General features: G+C 40.7%; 7 protein-coding genes across 7 annotated transcripts; 4 read left to right on the forward strand and 3 right to left on the reverse strand. All coding sequences in view use genetic code 12, as the record gives it.

Annotated features, from left to right (window-relative positions):
* Positions 1 to 382: 382 nt before the first annotated feature.
* On the forward strand, positions 383 to 1432 carry SPH2 (Sphingosine kinase, involved in sphingolipid metabolism Lipid transport and metabolism; the record flags this gene model as incomplete). The annotated part of the gene is made up of 1 exon (XM_001387450.1): positions 383 to 1432. A coding segment is annotated over one exon (1050 nt), but the record flags the coding sequence as incomplete, so codon positions are not given.
* Positions 1433 to 5063: 3631 nt separating this feature from the next.
* On the reverse strand, positions 5064 to 6806 carry FEN4 (putative permease, Suppressor of sulfoxyde ethionine Resistance Vitamin H transporter (H+/biotin symporter); the record flags this gene model as incomplete). Its single annotated transcript, XM_001387870.1, has 1 exon — positions 5064 to 6806. One exon carries the CDS (start codon positions 6804 to 6806, stop codon positions 5064 to 5066), a length of 1743 nt encoding a protein of 580 aa, XP_001387907.2.
* A 2712-nt stretch (positions 6807 to 9518) lies between these two features.
* AAD1 (Alcohol dehydrogenase, class III, bacterial-like protein) lies at positions 9519 to 10523 on the forward strand (the record flags this gene model as incomplete). Its single annotated transcript, XM_001387451.1, has 1 exon — positions 9519 to 10523. The coding sequence occupies one exon, from the start codon at positions 9519 to 9521 to the stop codon at positions 10521 to 10523; it is 1005 nt and encodes a 334-aa protein (XP_001387488.1).
* Positions 10524 to 10816: 293 nt separating this feature from the next.
* PICST_28493 (hypothetical protein) lies at positions 10817 to 11341 on the reverse strand (the record flags this gene model as incomplete). Its single annotated transcript, XM_001387871.1, has 1 exon — positions 10817 to 11341. The coding sequence occupies one exon, from the start codon at positions 11339 to 11341 to the stop codon at positions 10817 to 10819; it is 525 nt and encodes a 174-aa protein (XP_001387908.1).
* A 406-nt stretch (positions 11342 to 11747) lies between these two features.
* Positions 11748 to 13382, reverse strand: JUND (Transcriptional activator of the JUN family; the record flags this gene model as incomplete). The annotated part of the gene is made up of 1 exon (XM_001387872.1): positions 11748 to 13382. One exon carries the CDS (start codon positions 13380 to 13382, stop codon positions 11748 to 11750), a length of 1635 nt encoding a protein of 544 aa, XP_001387909.2.
* A 492-nt stretch (positions 13383 to 13874) lies between these two features.
* Positions 13875 to 16289, forward strand: CCC2.1 (copper-transporting P-type ATPase; the record flags this gene model as incomplete). The annotated part of the gene is made up of 1 exon (XM_001387452.1): positions 13875 to 16289. The coding sequence occupies one exon, from the start codon at positions 13875 to 13877 to the stop codon at positions 16287 to 16289; it is 2415 nt and encodes an 804-aa protein (XP_001387489.2).
* Positions 16290 to 16873: 584 nt separating this feature from the next.
* On the forward strand, positions 16874 to 18871 carry PICST_28496 (hypothetical protein; the record flags this gene model as incomplete). Its single annotated transcript, XM_001387453.1, has 1 exon — positions 16874 to 18871. The coding sequence occupies one exon, from the start codon at positions 16874 to 16876 to the stop codon at positions 18869 to 18871; it is 1998 nt and encodes a 665-aa protein (XP_001387490.1).
* Positions 18872 to 20127: the final 1256 nt, after the last annotated feature.

The raw sequence follows: 20127 nt of genomic DNA on the forward strand, positions 1-20127 counted from the left end.
ACCTCTCTCCGTCTATTTATTCTCTGACACTGTGGACCTCTTTTTGCATCTAAAAGTTCTTGAATTAAATCCGCACCTCACTGATCCACAGTTCTGATCCGATAAGAGATGACAAATTCATCATCAGGAGACATTATAAATAGTCGGAGTTCGCTGAAAGTGTGAGATTATCAACCTCTATTTCTGTCTTTAACACTTTGCAACTTTTCACAACTTTAATCAAATACAATTGACATAATACACGAATATGGCTCAGGTTCAAGAATTGTTTGTTATAAAGGAGACAATCCAGAAGGTTCTGGTTGCTTCGGAGGGAAGCTACGAGTTGAAGGTTGTAGATTCTGGTTCTTCTGATTCTATTTCTGGTATAGGTTCTACTGAGATTTCATTGACTTCTCTTCCAAAACATTTGGTTGAAAACACAGTCTATGTCGTTGACTCCGTGAAGTCAGGAACTGGTAGATCTACTGCTAAAGACTTGTACAAACAAGTAATAAAGCCGGTTTTTGATTTGTTGAAGATCAAACATCACTACGTAGCTACGACATCTGCACTGTCAATTTCAGACCTTGCCAAGTCCTTTGATAGCACATTTTCTTCCACAGTACTTTTCATCAGTGGGGACACTTCTGTCAACGAATTTGTGAACAATTTGCCTCAAAACAACAATCTGGCTGAAATTAGCATATTTCCATTTCCACTGGGAACAGGCAACAGTTTGGCCCTCTCATTAGACCTTACTGATGAGATCTCGGCTTTGCGTAGATTAATTGTGCCCACTTCTACTGTTTCTCCTTTGAATCTATACGAGGCTAACTTTCCCAAGGGATCGTACTTTCTTGTCCAAGATGAGAAAACAGATGAGATCACAAGTTCATTAAAGTTTTTGGTTGTGACATCATGGGCTTTCCATGCTTCTCTTGTAGCCGATAGCGACACTCCGGAGTTAAGAAAACATGGTTTGGAGAGATTCAAATTGGCTGCCTATTCGAACTTGTCTCAAGAGCAAAAGTACGAAGGTCAGTTTTCCATCGACAATGAACTTGTAGATGGCCCATTTGCTTACTGGTTGTTGACTTCTTCCCAGAGATTCGAGCCTACATTTGAAATCCTGCCCAAGGGAGACATCTTCGAAAGGAGCTTGTTCTTGGTATCATTCAACACTGAAGACGACAAAGACTACATCATGGGCATCATGGGAGAGGTCTACAATAAGGGCAGTCATATCGATAACGACAAGGTCACCTACAAGAAGATCACTGCGGATCTGAAGCACATTGTATTGAGTACGAAAAACAGTAAGGACATAAGGAAGAGAAGGTTCTGCCTAGACGGGAGTATCATCGCTTTGCCAGATGCCAATGAACACGAGGTTTCTTTCCGTGTAAGCGGAAATAATCAGTTCAACTGGAACTTATATATAATTCATTAGATCGTAATTCTATAAATACAGCCTTTCTAATATACAAGAGTCATGAATTTGCTTCTATCTTCTGTAACCGTTTCTGCCGCTATTGTTAAAACCACCTCTCGACTGAGAGCCCTGTCTGCTGTACGATTGGCCCGATTGGCCCGATTGGCGCCTGTTGTCATAGTTGTTATAATTACGGCCATTGTTGTTGTATTGGTTATTTCCATATTGGCTTTGACTACCATGCTGGTTCTGATTCCCATATTGGTTGTTACCGTATTGATCGCTCTGATACTGGTTTCCTTGGTTGTATTGGTTTCGGCCATACTGGTTATTTCCATAATGGGTCTGATTTCCATATTGATTCTGATTTCTATAGTGATTCTGACTTCCATATTGACTATTATCATATTGGTTTCCGTAATGGTTACTGCCATACTGATTACCGTTCTGATTTCCATAGCGGTTGTACTGATTACCATACTGATTGTTCCCATTGAATCTGTCATTACCGAATCCAGATCTGTAGTTAGAATTGAACTGACTCTGGGCCTGGACTTGTCTATCGTGTTCTTGATTTCCTCCATTCATGTACTCTAAATATGACCTGTACCCACCTCTTCTCAATGAATACATAAGGGATACATCCTTTCCACTGGGACCCTTGTTGATATATTCGCCGTTGTCTGGAGGGGCATTGAATCTACCTCCATAGTTTCTTTGATATGAACCATACATGATATTGTTCTTGTCTTCTTCAGTAAGGGCACTGACATGAGGAATATAGCCATTCAAAAGCATAGACTTTCCATGCTTCTTAGGAGGCATACTGTAGTACACTTGGAAGAAGTCTCTGTTTTGAACATTGGGCATATCACCTTCAAGAAGAGGGAAGAAGGTCTTGCCATCGGGATTAAAGAGCTCGATCTTACGTGCTATTCCTGCCAAGCTACTCTTAGCAAATTTGAAAACAACTTTATCTTGTGAGTCATCATAGTACAAAACTTCGTGAAACCTCTTGTAATTGCTATTCTTGGGCGAAATAAAGAGGACTTCACTCTTGTTTGTGTTTCTATCAACTTCAGCATCTGTCAATTGAGGATACACACCTCTAACAGCTTTAAGAAGACGAGTTTCGTCGATGAATGGCAAAAGTGCGATACCCTGCCAACTCATCTTGGCCCCATTCATGTCGATCTTGAAGTCTTCAGGATAGAAATCGATGATTTCACTATCCGGACTTGACATCAAGGGCCTGAAGACTTCTGGTAAATTATGACCAGAAGCAGCTGGCAAAACCGACATCAACTGCTCGTAAGGCCGGAAAGGTTCACCCTGATCGAACTTGAATCCTTCTTCACCTACAATATCTACAAGATCAGTGAAGTCAGCAGCAAAAGGAGCATAGTGGTACGGGAAATACCATTGCCACGACGGACACCCCTGGAAATAGTATAGTACGCACCAAGAAACACCTTCCAAATATGAACGAACTACATCACGACGAATCCTGTCGATTTCTTCTGCAGATGTAGCTCCAAACTTCGTCTCATAGTACCTGTTACGATAGCCAGGCTCCCACAACTTGACGTCGCCATTGTCTTCTGATTCCTCGTCGGCATCACCTGTCGTGGATGTAGCATTATCCAAGTCATCCGCAGTACGTTTTTTATCTGATCTGGAGTCATCCGATGGTTCTTCAGACGGAGTCTCTGAATTGGTGACAGACTGCTCTGCTTCTCTAACAGCTTCTACAGCACTGAGGCTTCCGGCATTCTTCTTGGAATCTATCAATTTCTTCAAAGCTGCAGCAGCATCAGCATTGGACATGTTGGCTTTGGTGATAATGCCTCTATTGTGAACAATATCCTTGTTGCTCAACTGGGCATACCCATCAACATTTTCTCCGCTGGTAGTCATTAGTGGCATGTTCACGTCTGCAGTAACTGGAGCTTTATCAGAGCCCTTAGATACTTGGTTCATGTAGATACTCTTTAGTGCCTTTTCTTCTTCTTGAACAAACTTTCTTCTCTTCCTGCTTTCTTCTCTTCTGACCTCCATCTCACGTCTTTTCCGGAAGATCTCATCTTCCTTGTATGCCAAAGCACCCATCAACTTTTCTACTCCTTCGAGATTCAAGTTCCCGTCGCACGTCAAGAAGTCATTTAACTTGGGCAAGAGTCGTTTCCAGCATCCAACCAATATATCAATACCATTGTCTCTAACGTCCAAACTGGGTAAATGGGGTAAGAAATCGTTTCCAACAAAAAAACACATAAACACCCAGTCGTCAATTGCTCTTTCAAAATCGTATTGAAAAGGTAAATGTGGATTGAACAACTCCACTGTTAAGTACTCACGCAATACGTTGACATGTAGCCACAAAAAAGGCTTTTTTTTGTCTCTTTCAGTAATTGCTGCCTGCTGTTCTGCAGTAATCAGCAACTGGTCAGAGACTCTCATCTGTCGATCCTGGTTGGCAAACACGTCTTCTCTGAGAACACGGAAATGAGGTTCGTGTGTTGCCAAACCCAAAAAGATCAAATCCGCGTCTAATCCATAAATACAATGCTTCGTGTTGGGATTGTACAGTGGATCCAGTCTCTGCGATCGGATGAAACTCATCAACTTATGCTCCCCTTCGCCTGGAACAGTAGCATCACTGATAATAACTTGTAGGTCTGCCCAACCCGGATCACTGGACAATTTGTAGGCTACCCAGTATCGCAAAGCCTCAGCCAATCTGCCCATAAACGGCGTACCAGGCGTAATAGCATTGGAATCCCAAGCTCGCTTTTCTTTAATGGCTGTATCAATAATTTCTCCACGTAATTCTCTTTCACGTATGTCTCTTTCTTTTTCTTCTTGTTTAATTTTCGCCTCTTGAGCTGCTCGGAACCGTCTTGCTCTCTGCTGGTTCATCTTGGCTCTGGGTGCTACTCCATCTACAGCTATCATCAACACCTTTCTTGGTCTCGCCATCATCAAAACACGATCCGTATAAGTAAAAATATCAAGAAACATCTCATCCTCGGTAGCAGGTGCTGGCTTATGCTCAGGATGAGAACATGGATGTACAATTCCGTTCATGTCTAAGTATAAATTGTCTGTCTCTCCATTGGGGTTTGGATCCAGATACTTGGCTCCGCCAATTTCTTCGTCCACATCTTCTTCGACAACAGGCGAAATAATCTTCGGGTACTTGCGCGATAACCATCTAAAAAGAGCAGGAACACCCATTGTCGCTGATGCTGGAGATGTATGCCTTAAGAAAAAAGTCTAGTAGAGAATTTGAAATATTATAATTCAAGAATTTTTTGTAGATGAGATATGAGGTCACGTGATACTAATGATGAAGTGGGTGCAAAATGTATCAATTCTATATGTTTTTGTTATGATATCTAACTTAAGAGGGCTGGAAGTTGTTCTAAGGACTTATTATCAATATTTTAAATTAGAGTAAAAAAGAATATTCTGCCAATTTAAAAATTACTTCCATTGGATATTATGACAATATTGCCAAAAATGCTAAAATACTAGTTATGTTACGAATTGATTGTAAACTATTGATATGGTTGGATACCTTTTTATTATTATTTATTAAGAAACTACACTGACAGACTCTCTATGAATAGCATCTAAGAGTGAATATTCACTTCTTCTCATCTACGAATTCCGAAACTTCCTGGGGCTGGATCTCAGAATCGACATCAGAGTTGTATAAGATAATTCCGTTTTCTCTAGCATTCTGTCTTTCCTCTCTCTTGTAGAACCACAAGACTACCAAAGTCCAAATAGAAAGAGCGACACCACTGGCAGCTGTGAACGAGAACCCCTTGATAAATCTTGGCGCTTCCACCGTTGGCCATACCAAAACAGCAATCCAAGCAGTTGATTGTTGAGCAAGAATGTTCATGGTAACCAAAACAACCTGTCTTTCACGAATATCTTTACGACAGATGTCACCTTGCCACGAGTACAAGACTGGAGCCATGGCCCATCCAAAGTATTGGAGACAAAATGCAAACCACTTTGCCTTCTCTGGAACGTCCCAAACTGCCAAAATAAGGTTTCCAAGAACATTGAATACTTGAGAAAACAATATGGCACCCCAACGAGTATTGAAAAGATCAGCAAAACTACAAGTCAAAATCAACCAAAGGAGACCAAGAGCAGGAGTCAAAGCAGTGTAATCTTGAAGCTGCCCTGGACTGAATCTTGGGGTTACACCATCAGACTTTGTTAACGATTTCAACCACAATGCATAAGAACCAGAAGAACCATTACTGTTGTTCCAACAGAATATATTCCACAAAGACAACACATAAATGTGCCATGAGCTGAATATAGATTTCCAAATGTCCAAATTGAAGAAGTGCTTTACAGCATTTTCTCTTGGTTTGTAGTTCTTCTGATCCTTAATCATACGACGTCTGGCAATTCGTATATCATCATCACTCAAGAATGGAGAGTAGCAATCTTGAGGGGTACCTGGAATCATGTAGAAACCCAAGATACCAACAATCACAGAAATAATACCATCCATGATAAAAATCCATTGCCATGGTTCAAGTCCACCAATTCCACCCATAGTCCTCATGATAGCACCGGAAAGTAAACCGGAAGTCAAGATACCCAAGTACTGACCGAGATAATAGAAACCAGCTCTTCTCGTAATCTCAGCAGTACTTCCCTTAAACCAAGAGGCGAATAAGGCATGGTATGCAATATAAGCACACGATTCAAAACTACCAATGAAGAATCTGAGCACTTTCAATGTAGCAACGTTTTCGACCCTGTACAAGGAAATTGTCAAGATTGACCAGCAAAGATCCAACATAGGAAGAACGTAGTTCATAGGAAGTGCATAAAGGATGTACATGAACGGAATTTGAAAAACAATGTTACCAACGGAGAACATCACTTGAGTGTTAACAAAGTCATTGCCTTGCATGTTAATAGATTCACGTAAACCACCAACATACGCATTGGTAAGATTAGTTTGATCCAAATATTTAACCCAGTAGGCCATCAACGAGTAAAAAGTAAGAAGAAGGTCAATCTTCATGATAACACGGCGTTCTTCTGGAGTATCATCGTCATGAAACCATTTGTACCATTTACGTCTTTGTTTGACCTTGCTTGTCACACGATATTCGTATTCGTTAAAGAAATTGTACCATTTACGGTTCTTTTCATCTCTGTATTCCAAGGACAGTTCAACGTCACGAGTCTCTTCGTTGATACTATTCTTTTCTGAATTAGTTTCGGAATCTAGCGAAAGCTTATCCTCGTCAGGCACAATAAAGTTACCGTTCTCGTCTTCGTCAACGATCCGCCTGACAGGGAGAAATCCCCATTTCATACGTCCAATTACAGTGCCTATGTAGCTCATCTCTGGACTGTGGTTACATCTCAAAATCAACCCTGATTCTTTTTCAAGATAGATCTCCCGTTTTATACAAATCGGGATCCCCCAATCATTTTTTGCAATATAAAATTAAGACACCAAGGTGTGGCTGGATATGCAGAAAGATGCGTCTAATCAACGCTTCTTTTAGGCAAACAAAAAATTTGTGCAGAAAATATTAGATAAAAATTTTAGCCGCCAGAATGAATATACTACATCAACAAATGGTTCAGCCTTTTCCGAAAAATCATCCTTACGCAGTGAAGCAATTGCATGGAAATACTTTTACACTTCTCCTTGCTTCGGAAAGAAGCGGCCTTCTCCGACACTAGTAGTTCATACAACCATATGTGATTATCTAGATAGCAAGAGAAAACGAAAAGACGACTTTCGCTAAATTACAAGAGTTTCACATCAAAAACATCAAGGCAGTTAAACCACAATCGCGAAGGATCTTGGCATTACTTTTGGAACTCATATGTTGTTTTCATGGTGACTCGTAAATAATCATTGTATAATTATTGTTGTACGGCAAAGAGTGGATGTCGAGTCAGCACGTGATCTCAAAGTCCATCTTGAAATCCATACTTCGCCGTGGGCACATTTAACACGGGCGGAATTCGGCTATTTCGGTCTAGTGACATCGTTCTGTTTTCCAAGAGCGCATTGGAGGACAATTCCCTGAAGATTCCGTGTCTCAGTGTTGAAATATTTTGGATAAAATCATAAAATAATTTCAAGGAAGATAAGTACTGTGGCGGCAATTCCTCAGCGCAAGAACCTTTATCATTACGGTACTTCTTTCCCCCATGTACTATAATTTTGTTTAAGTGTTTGGCATGATAATTCACACTTCCCATAGTTGAGGGCTGCTGCTGTAAATCTTCAAATTCGTCGTTACTGTGGAAGTATTACTGGAACTGCATGTTAGGTTAAGTATAGCGATAGGGCAAAAATCGTTATCAGTATAGGTGTCTTGCTAGTAACATAATAACCTATTGCTTTTAATGATTGCTTGATGCCTTTACCTGCAGTTTCGGGTAATTACTCAGTACTTGGTAATTTAATGTAATGTACTTGATAGGAATTTACCAGCTGCCTGCTTAATACCTATCAATACTGAGTTCCACGTTAGTAGCCAGTACAATAAACACTCATACAGTGAAAATAGTATTTAACCTCTTTTCTGAGGTAATCTCTCTATTTATACAGTATAGCGACTGGAACTAGTATAAACTAGACCTCGAAAAGTAGTCATAGCAGCTATTGGAAAATTTTAATACAGTCGAAGAGATTGTTAATACTATCCAGCTAAGATGGATTTTCATTTGCCTTGTTTTTAAAGTACAGTAGAGTTGGTATAAAAAAATGCCTTTTGTTGCTGATTAACCTGTCTTTTTTTGTCGGAGGCAAGTGGAGACACCAGCAGCGACTTTAAATGATTTTATGCTACTAGAAAGTTACAATGCAGCCAGTGGTGTCGACTCTAGAAGCCAAAAACAAAATCTCAAATTTTTCTACACCTAGGAAACCTTCTTCAACGTATAAACATTCGGATTCGGAAAGCAACTTTGCAAAAAGCTACTCTATTCCGAAGAACAAACTCTTAGCAACACAAAGTGGGATAAAGCGTGCTTTTTCTAGTTTACACTTCCGTAGCTTTGCAATTCCCCTATTCCAAAATAATGCGAGCAGGAATGGCCATGCCTTGAAATATATGGGGTACAATTTGACGTCGTGTCGAAAGGCAAGTAGAAAATGGAAATAACTCCGGAAATGGTCGAAATGCGGAGAGATATGGAGAAAAAGATGAATATTGCAGCAAAGATGCCTATTCGGTTGTGTATGAACTCCGCGATATCCTGAAGCTTCTGGTGGTGCACAGGATAAAATCCTGATTTATGCATTCTGGAACATCTTCTAATAAGGATAGCACTTGCGTTAGCTCTATATAAGGGATAATGGAACCCCAAGCATATTGTCACCTAACCACCAGTGAAGGCACATTTCCGGCGGCTGTCAAACCAGGAAATTGCTATGTCGGGATTATCTCCACTGGTCGCAGCTTACCGATTCTCTCATTCTTGGGATTGCATTCAGTTGAGAGCCAACAATTTATGAAACAGAGGAATCGAGGTGCGTGGACGTGTGGAACTGAGATACGTATCGGCCATAAGGCTGGGAATTTGTGGAGGTGTCCCCATATTTGTTGAATTTTCAATTGCTGGCAAATTTAGCGCCGATAGTAATTGATGTTTAATCTGAAGTTGAAATAAAAATAATTGCTGACTGTACCTGACCCCTCTCTAAAGCGGAAAAGCCTGGTGTACTTCAAACACCTTTTGAAAGTAGTTGGTGGGATATTCGTTTCCACTTCATTGAGAGCCTCCCCAGACATACCCCACATCTTCCGAGAAAACCACCCTGAGACGGGCGTCACGTTTAAATCAATTGTAGAAATTGTAAATGTAGTATAAATATATAAATGTAACTAACAATTTCTTATTATTTGCTGGAAAAATGAAGATTTGGACTTTGATTCAGTAACTTCAAAAATCAAGAACTTAAACAACAAAAATGACAACTACTAGCGCTATCGTAACTTACAAGTCTGATGACCCAAAGACTCCTAACTGGAAGTGGGAAACTGGCATCAAGGTGAGAGACGAGCTTAAGGAGCATGAAGTTTTGGTTGACATGAAGTCCACAGGACTTTGTCACACCGATATCTTCATGAGTACAGGTGACCAGAACGGAGGTCCTAAGATCTTGGGCCACGAAGGAACTGGTATTGTCCTTAAGATTGGATCTAAGGTAACCAATGTTTCTGTTGGAGATCCAGTCATTCTTTCGTTCACTTACTGTGACAAATGTCCACCTTGCAAGTCTGGTGTTCCAGGTTACTGTTACGAATTCCCACAGGGTAACTTGGTCAATAATGACCTTGAAGACACTTTTGTATTGGACAACCAAAAGATTGAAGCTAAATTCTTCGGTCAATCTTCTTTCTCCAAGGTTGGGGTTGTCAACGAAGCCAGTGTGATAGGCGTCAAGGATTTGAACGTCGATCCTGAGACTTTGAAGAGATTTGGACCATTGGGATGTGGCTTCCTCACTGGAGCTGGTGCCATTTACAATGCTGGTGAAGCCAAGAAAGGTGAAAGTTGTGTAATCTACGGTCTCGGTGGAGTTGGTTTTGCAGGCATGATGGCTGCGAAAATCGCTGGTTGTAATCCTATCATTGGTGTGGATATTAATCAGAACAAATTGGATTTGGCCAAAAAGTTTGGTGCTACTCACACCATTCTTGGAGGTGACGATGACGAAGTCCATAAGAAGATTGTTGAGATCACTGGCTATGGCGCAGATCTTTCTTTGGAATGTATTGGTGGCTCCAGGTTCATCAACAATGCCATTAACAATGCTTCGCACTGTGGAAAAATCGTCTACGTCGGATTGGGCAGTTTTACTGATGTTCTTTCGCTTCCTACTTTCCCATTTATGATGGGAGGTAAGAAGTTGATTGGCTGTACCGAAGGTAATGCCATTCCTAGAGAGTTCATTCCTAAGATGATCGAATGGCATTCCAAGGGCCAATTCCCAATCGAAGAATTACAGAAGGTTTACAAGGTTGAAGATTTCGCTCAAGCTTTGGCTGACATGAAGGCAGGTACTGTTGTGAAGCCAATATTAGTGTACTAATAGCGTAGATAGTTATTTCGTATATTTCAGAAAAAAGTAGTATATCTTCAAGAAACGTAACTATATTATAGTTGCAAAGGCAAGCTAAAAGAACAATACGAGAATGAAATAATATTGAGGTATAAACAAACGCCCCAGCAGACAGACATGTTGGATGGGATATAGCGGGGGCCAGTACGTTTTGAAACTTTGTTTTACGAGAACGAACAATTCAATGAAATGGAATGCTATTGTAATGGATAGGTTAAATTCTTTTATTGAATCCTAGACCTAAAAATTTATTAAAAACTAACTCAAGAAAGCTTGGAATGCTTTTCCAAAACGAAGAAATAAGGAAGGGGAGCGTCCTTGTGGTCCATGTAGCCAAAGAATGTATTTTCATCCACCTTCTTGAAAGTGTCGTTGATTGGAACTTGGTCATAGAACATAGAAACCGTAGTTGCACCTCTGAAGACAATGGTCTTCAATCTGCATCTTGATGCTTCCGCCTTCAATGAGGCATTGCCTCTAATAGGTTTGCCTTGATTAAGACTTTCGAATAATGCAAGAGGATCACAGGCATAAACGTCTTCTCCGTCGTCTTTGTCACTGTTGTAGATCAATAAAGGTTGTCCATTGTTAGCGTCATAGAATTCTTTGCCAAACCAACCATTGGCAGACAACAAACCTTCTAATGGGTGACCTGTAATAACTTCGTAACCCTTCAATTTCCATCCAACCAAGTCTTCTACTGAAGCAGGAGGAAGCGAATCGAACACTTCAAATGCATCTTCTGGGGTAGCCTTCCGGGACTTGCTGATATCTGCAAAAGTAACCATTGTCAAAAGATGTGATTTAAGAAATATTGTTTTTTTAATAAATAAAGAACAATGCAGAGCTTGAACGATCTCCAAACCCATAAAACTTGGAATTTGCATTTCTTATATAGTTCTTTTACATTTCCCCACGGTTGCTGCCGCTTTAAGAAAAAGAGATTAGTCGCTTAACGCCCTTGCAGACAAAAATACTCTGACTGTACCACAACAATCAGGGTCCACGGTATATTTACAAACACATAGCATGACTAAGTTATTCTTAATAAAACAACACCTCCCAGAGGTCAGATATTATTGAAGTGTCCTGAACGATAAAGGGACTTGTTGTTTTTGCCTACGTTTTCGCAACTGCTATATAACTACATTCCTGTTTAGAGAGAGTTCAGTCTGTAATTAAATCACAACTAGCCTAAGTCGATGATGGCTGAGAAACCAATACCGGCCGTATTATCATGTTGGGGTCAGTATCATCTATATCTTCCACTATTAGGTTACTTGGGACTACTTTGGAGTAGCGAAATCCGTAAGATCTAGTTAATTTCCAATTGTTGGGGTTGGTGATGCCAGCATTGACCAACTCGGCACTAGAGATATTGGGAACCATATTGAGGCTAACTCCTTCCATGCGCTGCTGCATTTCCAAAGTGATAACATCTTTCAATTGTTGGACGAAAAAAAGCTTTTCCGGCTGTAGGGATTGGGTCATCCTAATCACGACGTTATCCATGACTTCATCCATAGATCCTGAGAATTCCATTTGGTCGGCATTCCGAAGTAAGGCATCTCGGAACTCCGGCCAGACGATGAAGTTGATTAGATGCTTGTAGGGAATGTTATTTTCGAGATAGTACTCCTGGAGTGCTGTTGGCTTGAAGAATCCTGGAAACAACACTGGAACCCGTGGAGAACTGATATGGTATTGCGAAATCGAACTCATCGAAGGATGATCTTTCAAGTACTTGTGTCTTAGCCTCTTTTCTAATTCAACAAGCATCTTTTGCATCACTTTGTTGTTTTCTTGGGAAGGATTATCCGGAAATAGAAGATGACGTAGGAACCTGAGCTCTGGGCGTTCACATAGAATTAGCAAAAGCTGGCCACAAACCCACTGGAAGCCTCCTAGTGCCAATGTGAATCCCTGGATTCCTGGAAGTTGTTCAAGGATAGTTTCAGCGTAGTCTACAAGAACGTTAATCATGTTCTGGTTGGTTATGGTTGATGGCCCTAGTTCGGCATGCTTGCTAATAATGTCGTTGACCGAACTCCGGAAGCTCAGCTCGATGTTGTCGAATACCCTAGGCGTAAAGTACAGGGATAAAGACATGATTGATGGGTGAAAAAAGGATTCGAAAGCCGAGATCAGATGCGGTGTATGAATTTTGCTTGAGTAGCTGTCGCTTAGTACAATGTTCTCATTGACCGGATCATTGGCTAGTATTATGGGTGACCCTGACATTCCTGAGATTGGTGTTGACTCTGGTAAATCCGTCGATGTTATTAGAGGTGCACCGGTTGCTATTATAGTTGTGCTAGTTTGTAGTGGTAGTATAGGTTCTCCTACTTGGTATGCATCCACAGGTATGCTGACTGAGTGTGAACTTGGTTCATTGCGATTAGCAATTTCTGCTGTCGCTATTTGTGGAGTGTTTATATCGCCAGAGGACCCAACAACGTCCTGCTTGGGACTTGGTGTAGTAGAGCTCACCGATGTGTTAGGACTAATGGTTTCTAGTGCATTTGTATTACTTCTTGTTTGCGATGCCTCATCCATAGGTGACACGGTTTTACAATCGTCAAAGACATCAAGCTTCAACAGTAAGAATTGATCAAGTTCTTTCAAAGCCGATGAAGCTGTAGACACTTTTGTTCTGATTTCTGTCAAAATTCTGGCAAATTGGGCAGATTCTTGATTTGCATGGCGAAGTTGCTTGACTTCTTCTTCGAGTGCTTGAATTCTATCGGCCTGTCTCGCGCGGTGTTTTCGCTGACTGATCTTGTTCTGGAGTCTTTTCCGCTCTTTACGTGACTGGTCATTAGGAGCCATTCTGATAAGCCAAATGTATATATTTGAATGTTGGTGGAATTCGTAAGGCTTTATCAAAATTCATCTCAATAGTGTCATGAAGCAAGGTTTGTGTAGAACAGCTAAAGTTTTTTGTAATATTTTTCTGGAGTATTTTTTGCGCTCTAAGGTGAAGTTTAGTGTACTGCATATTTATTTTGTTGCAGAAGCATACCCCGCAAAAAGAAGATAGACACCACCTCCGGAATCCGGACCTGACCAAACGGGATTGCACCTCCTGCTATCAAATGCCTCTATGCTCTCTTTTTGAGAGATTGTTCACAACAAGTCCGAATGGGCCTCTTGTATGTCGGAGTTGTGTCTGACTGCTCCTCAGACTGGAATTAAGTTTGGATTTCTGTTTAAGAGTCCGAGTTTTCACCCATTTCATATATCTACCCTCTTCAGAATGTTAAACATTTGTATTTGCATATTCCCTTAAAGATCTACCCATTTATCTAGTTGTCCAAGACGATGGCCTGTTGTGTTGTGGCTGCTGGAGTCTATGTTGCTCTTAATTCGTTCTACGATAAAACCAAATTCGATGTTTCTTCTAATGTCGTCATAGGTCTACCAGAACCTGACCACAAGTTTCCTTACGAAGCAGTTAAGTCAGTGACTATGGAAGTTTCTGGAATGACTTGCTCTAGTTGCGTTTCTTCTATTGAAGATCGCATCAATGCAATCGCTGGTGTCACTGGAGTCAAAGTATCACTTCTTCTAGAAACTTGTATAATCGCCTATGATCCTGGTATGGTCGCTAACTTGGACGAGTTCAAAGAAGCAATAGAGGAAATTGGATTTGAAGCTTCGTTCGCAAAAGAGAATAGACAGCAAAAAAGTCATGAACAAAGGAAACTAGAACTGTTAAAGAAAACCTATTCATTCTTTGTATTGGCAGGAGTTTTAGCTGCATCTACTTGGGTATCAAAACTATTGTCAAGGGTAGCTTTTCTAATTGATATTCGCCCATTTTTCATTGTTCTAAGTGTTCTACTAGCCTCGGTGGCTCAGTTTTATATTGGTCCCATTTTCTACAAGCCTACTTGGAATACGATCAAAAACAGAAAACCATTTACAATGGATACTCTAGTTGCACTTAGTACGACCCTAACCTATATCATATCATTCACCTACGTAGTAGATTTCTTCCTTGAAACGTCTACCACTTTGAAAGAAGCCTATTTAGATAACTTGTGTTTCGATTTGTCCTCTGGTATTCTCTTTGTTATTTTAGGTGGAAAATACTACGAGAACTTGGGCAAATTGAAGCTTCTGTCCAACTTGTCTAATCTCAAGAAGCTTTTACCTGAGTCAGCTCTCAGGGTTAATGAAGACAATTCAGTGGTTCAAATTCCCTGTTCAGTATTAAAGAAAGGAGATATGGTGCTTGTTAGGCCAGGCACAAAAGTGCCTATAGACGGACAGGTTGTCAAAGGTGCATCCTTCGTAGACGAATTGTGTATAACTGGAGAACCAACTCCAGTGAGAAAAGAACCTAATAGCATAGTTATTGCTGGGACTTACAACAAGACTTCTACTTTAACTGTTATTACTACTGACGCTGTTCAAGATTCCAAGCTTGCCCACTTGTTCTCTTTCATTGGAGATACTTCTACTACGAAGAGTAGGTTGACAGACTATATACAACAAACTGTCAACTTCTTTGTTCCTTCTATCATTGTGTTGTCCATCTTGACCTATGTATACTGGATGTATGTGTCGGATGTTGATTCTCAGTTGCTGGGACTGCAATACGCCAGACTTAGAGCTCTAGCTGTTGTCACAGTTGCCTGCCCTTGTGCTCTTGGGTTGGCCGTACCTGCCGCAATAACACAAGGGATGAATTATGCTTCTGTAAAGGGGTGTTATGTGCGTGGAAGTGGTTTGGATATTCTAATGAGGATCTCAGGTATCAAGAATAGGACAAGAGCTTTTGTATTGTTCGACAAAACTGGAACACTTACTTCAAGAAACGTTGTCATATCTGATTTCAGATTCAAGAAAAAAATGAACAGTATTCTCTTCTGGAAGTTGATTATAGCTGCAGAGAGTTTTGAGGATCATCCAATTGCCTACACCATTGTTGAATATGGTCAGAAGCAATTGGCCAAACTTGAGGACACCGAATCAAGTGATCCGAATTGCGTGGAATTTCAGTACATTCCAGCAAAAGGTATTGAATGCCAGGTTACGAAGGATTCTCGGTCTTATGAGATTAAAGTAGGAAATGCAAATATTTTGCCTGACAGTTCATTAAGAACTTCGAGTGATTTATGGTTCCTTGTCGATGGTGAGGTTATAGCTGAGTGCAATCTCATCAATCCTATTCGTCCTGAATCTGAAGTACTACTCAAATATTTATCGGAAAACAACTTTGAGTATGGAGTTGTAAGTGGCGACAGAAATGAAGCCACTGCAAGACTCTGCAAGAAGCTTGGAATCACGAACTTTTGGGGTGAATGTACACCAGAAGATAAATTCAAAGTAACTAGGCGTATACAAGAAGAATACGGATTGCCGGTAGTAATGATAGGAGACGGAATGAACGATGCTGCCGCTTTAACGCAGGCTGACTTGGGAGTTTCACTTTCTGCTGCTCACCAGTTGTCGATTGATAGCTCTGAAATTGTTCTCATGAATGACGATCTTCTTTCGCTCATCGATTTGCTTCGAATCAGTGTTCTCACCAAGCTGAAAATGATGTTCAACATTTGGGTTTGTATTATCTACAATATAGTCATGGTACCATTGGCAATGGGATTTTTCACTCCATGGGGAGTATCGATTTCGCCCCAATGGAGCTCTACCCTTATGTCCTTCAACAGCGTGTTCGTTCTAGTTAATAGCTTACGTATTGGTAGGGAAATGTCGGCTGCAAAATCATAGAGAAGAAATAGATAGTATAATTTAGTTACGTAATTGCGGTAATAAACAGAAAGCCTACACTAGCACCGATACCCGAAGCAAACTTCCCTTTTTACCGAAAAGTACTAGATAGGGGAATAGGTGGTCTTCAGGTCAGCTAAATGGAGAATTGACATTGTGCCACGGATTACTGTCTTTCTGGCACATTTCCGAACGATGATAAAACGAAATTGTGCAGCCGCACCTGTGCTATCCGGATGTTGCACCCCTCCCCATAATTGTCGATATTAGCGAAATACTATACTGTCTGAAGCGGAGTCAGTGTGTATTATATTCTGTGATGACTGGACTGTTTTGCGGGTAAATTGCTGTCATAAGGCAGCGTTTTACTTCTGAAAGTTGGGGAAAATTTCCGGGCACAAGTGGTTTAGTCAAAGATCATAACGCCGACTGGAACCACGTAAAATGTAGTGGGAATATATATAGGTATGGACTCCGACACCTTAAGCCAATTTCTCTTCTTTTTCTATATAAATTATACTCTGAAAGGTGTAGATATACGAATCTTAAGTATTTTGTAATTCAGTTTAGTATATCATCTCACTATGTCTAAGGAACCATTACTTTCCGGCCCGGGTGCAAACTCGGCAGCTGCGTTCACTGATAAGTTTATCAACCCTCAGAACCATTTCACAATAAGAGACTATTTGGTATCTCCAGAAACTGGAAGGGGTAGTGTAACGTTTTACAAACAGACGAGAACCAAGTTGCAATACATTGTGCTTGTGGGCCTCGGCTTCGCCGGTTTCTATAAGCTTGAATGTTCATCTTTGAGAGCAGCTTCATTATCCCTTGTGTTTCCTGGTGCTGGTTATGTTGCAACACCTTCGGCTTTGAACTGGTCATTGTTGGGGGCCGCTCTTTTCTTGTTGCCAGTATCGTTCTTCTGTTGGTTTGCATCTGGTGCCATCACCATTCCAATTTTGGTGTATGCCATTCCTATTGGTCTTTCTGCCTATCTAGCCAGGGGCAAGGAAGTCTGGGTAAACGCTCCTTATGTTGTGGGAGCATTTTTGGTTGTTTTTTTCTCCATTGTCACCTTGATCTCATCTAGATTACAAAGTGCAGCTCAAGAGAAAGCCAAGAAGAGAAATGCCTACTTGCCCAAGCTTATTCCTGAATTGTACGAGAAGAAGAGACTTCCAGAAGATGACCGTGAAATCGACGTCAAGACCTTGAGGTTCCTTCAGTACTATATTGAGTTAGGTTTGCAGGATGTCGACGACTGGTCCAATTTCAACGACGTTGATCAGTTCCAAACTGCTTCTTTGAGATATCAATTGTACGAAATCGTTTACTCTTTGGCAACATATCAAGCCATCTATGCTCCCTCCCTTAGAGGTAAAATCTGTGAGTCAATGAGAAATTCTATTGAAAAGTCATTGACTTCAAAGGTCATGGGATACTGGAAATGGGAATCTCTTCTTGGAAAATGGACTTTAGACTGGGATCCAATCAAAAAGGACAACATCATGGTATCTGGTTATATTTTGAAGGCTCTTGCTTTGTACACTGGAAATACTGGTGATATGAGATACACCGAGCCAGACTCTTTGCCATTCCAAATCACCAAGAACGCTGTGTACAAGCATGACATTCATTCTATTAACAAGTATGTGTTGAGAAACTGGGACGACTCTCAGTTCTGTATCTACCCATGTGAACCAAACTGGAACTATACTGCTTGTAACGTTATTGCAGCTGCTGGTGCCGTTGGTTATGACAGAGTTTTCAACCAGAGTAACTTTGACAAGAGACGTGGTAGGTTCTTAAAGCATCTTAAAGAAGACATGTGTGACGAGTCCGGTACTCTTTTGCCAATCAAGTCTACTTTCACCGGTTTCACTATTCCAGGGATTCTTGGTCCTGTGGGTGAGTCTGTCAGTGCTGTTGATACTGCTTTTATTGACGTCCCAACCTCTGCTAGAGTTTGGAGTGTTATCAAACATGAAAACCTCGAATTCGATTCGAGCACTGGCAATTACAAGACGAAGGGTCTTTCAGGTGCTGACTACATCGATATGGGTTCTTACAAGCCCTCCAATGGTACCGCATTGCTTACTTTTGCTTTCCTTGCTAGCGAATATGGCGACAGTGACATTGCAGAAAACTTATTGAAGCAAGTCGACGAAGGAGAAAATGGAATAGAAGAATTGCCAACTGGTTCTTACAGAAACAAGGGTATTTCTGTCTGGGTTGGTGGTTTTGGTCTTCGTGCTCGTTTGATTCGTTTCAGAGACTGGACTAACACTGTTGTTAATGGTCCTCCCAAGCAATGTGTGAATGGTCCAGTTTTGGATGCATACGATTTCCAAAACGTATTGGTTGCAAAGGCTTACTCTAACGGTGAAGACTTGGATTTGGTGTTGCACAACGGTAGAAGTCCTGGTAACTTCACCTTGAGATTAGCACAATTGACACCAGGTTCTACTTACAAGACTTCTACTGGTTCTTCTTTTGTTGCCGACAGTAATGGTACTGGTATCATTTCAGTTAACATCAATGGTCGTACTCCAGTTTACGTTGAGAAAGAAAAGGCTTAGTTTATGTTTTTGAAAGTTCATTATGTAAGAAATGTATTCAAATATAGTACATTTATTTTTGCAGTTCTGCAACCTTGCGATATTTTTTGCGCTTGAAATAACTTGATTCTGTGTTTCGGGAATATCTTCCAGTCAAACAAAGTCCTCCCCTAGAAGGCATATTCATTGGCAATTTGAATTTCTAACAACCTGAGTAAACTTCTTTAAAATTTTGACTCGCAAATATTGTAACCATAAACCCCATCCTAGAAGTGTCTCCTCTGAAGTTTACAAGAAAATGGCAAGTTGCCGAAATCTGTTTCTTAAAGAAGTATAATTTGTTGAAAGACCAGGGCGTAGGTTCCTACGCTATGATTCCTTCTATAATAAAAAAGGAAACTAATCTACGGCCCGGTCAATTATTATTTAAGATTCAAGTCTCCACAATATTTTTTGGAGACAAAGCTGTTCGTTCAACAATTTCAGATCAAATCATTTAGATGGCTGTTAAAAGAACGGACGCCTTCTCGTCCCTACAATTGGATAATGACGCATGAATTCAGGTAATAGGAAGCATGGTACAAAATTGGACCAATGGCTACCTATTATTGATAATCAAAATTCCTGTTGTTGGACAGATGGACTCTCGATATCTAACACAATTTCACGTTTATGTGGTCGGGTGGACTTTTGAGGTGAGATCGGCAGAACAAGTCAGCCAAGAAAAGTGCTAGATACTATATCCATATATGTGGGGAAGAACCAACAATATTGGAATGTTAACCATCTAAAGCTAGCAATCTCGGGGGAACGTTTTCCCCCATCCACAATTAAAGTTTGATATTTCAAAGTGTGCATTGTAATTACAGGATGCTGCAATGCAACAGACCCGGAACAAAAGTTGTCCCTCCCCCACTTTTCCTCTGCATAAACCTCTACTTCGAAGAGCCAAGCAGATATGCAAATCCTTTCCCACACCACAATAGACTTATACCAACCAACGCTAGATCCTCAAACCCCGGGTAATGAGGAGAAATAGTCTTACATGGATACCGCTATGCTTGAGTCATAAGGAAAATCGAAAATCCCTTTTGTGTACTATTTACGAGGTTTACGTTAAGAAAATAGGTCAATCTAATAGGTCAATCTATCAAAAGGAAATGCTGATCACACTAAAGAAGAGAAATATTGGTATTTACTTGTACGGCTTGTTGACTTGTGATAGAAAAACGTTAAGCCGGCTTTGTAATTTGAGGCCGCATTAAGTACCCTTGTGA

The sequence above is a fragment of the Scheffersomyces stipitis genome, chromosome 1 (assembly GCF_000209165.1).
Source record: "Scheffersomyces stipitis CBS 6054 chromosome 1, whole genome shotgun sequence".
NCBI classification, from domain to species: Eukaryota; Fungi; Ascomycota; class Pichiomycetes; order Serinales; family Debaryomycetaceae; genus Scheffersomyces; species Scheffersomyces stipitis.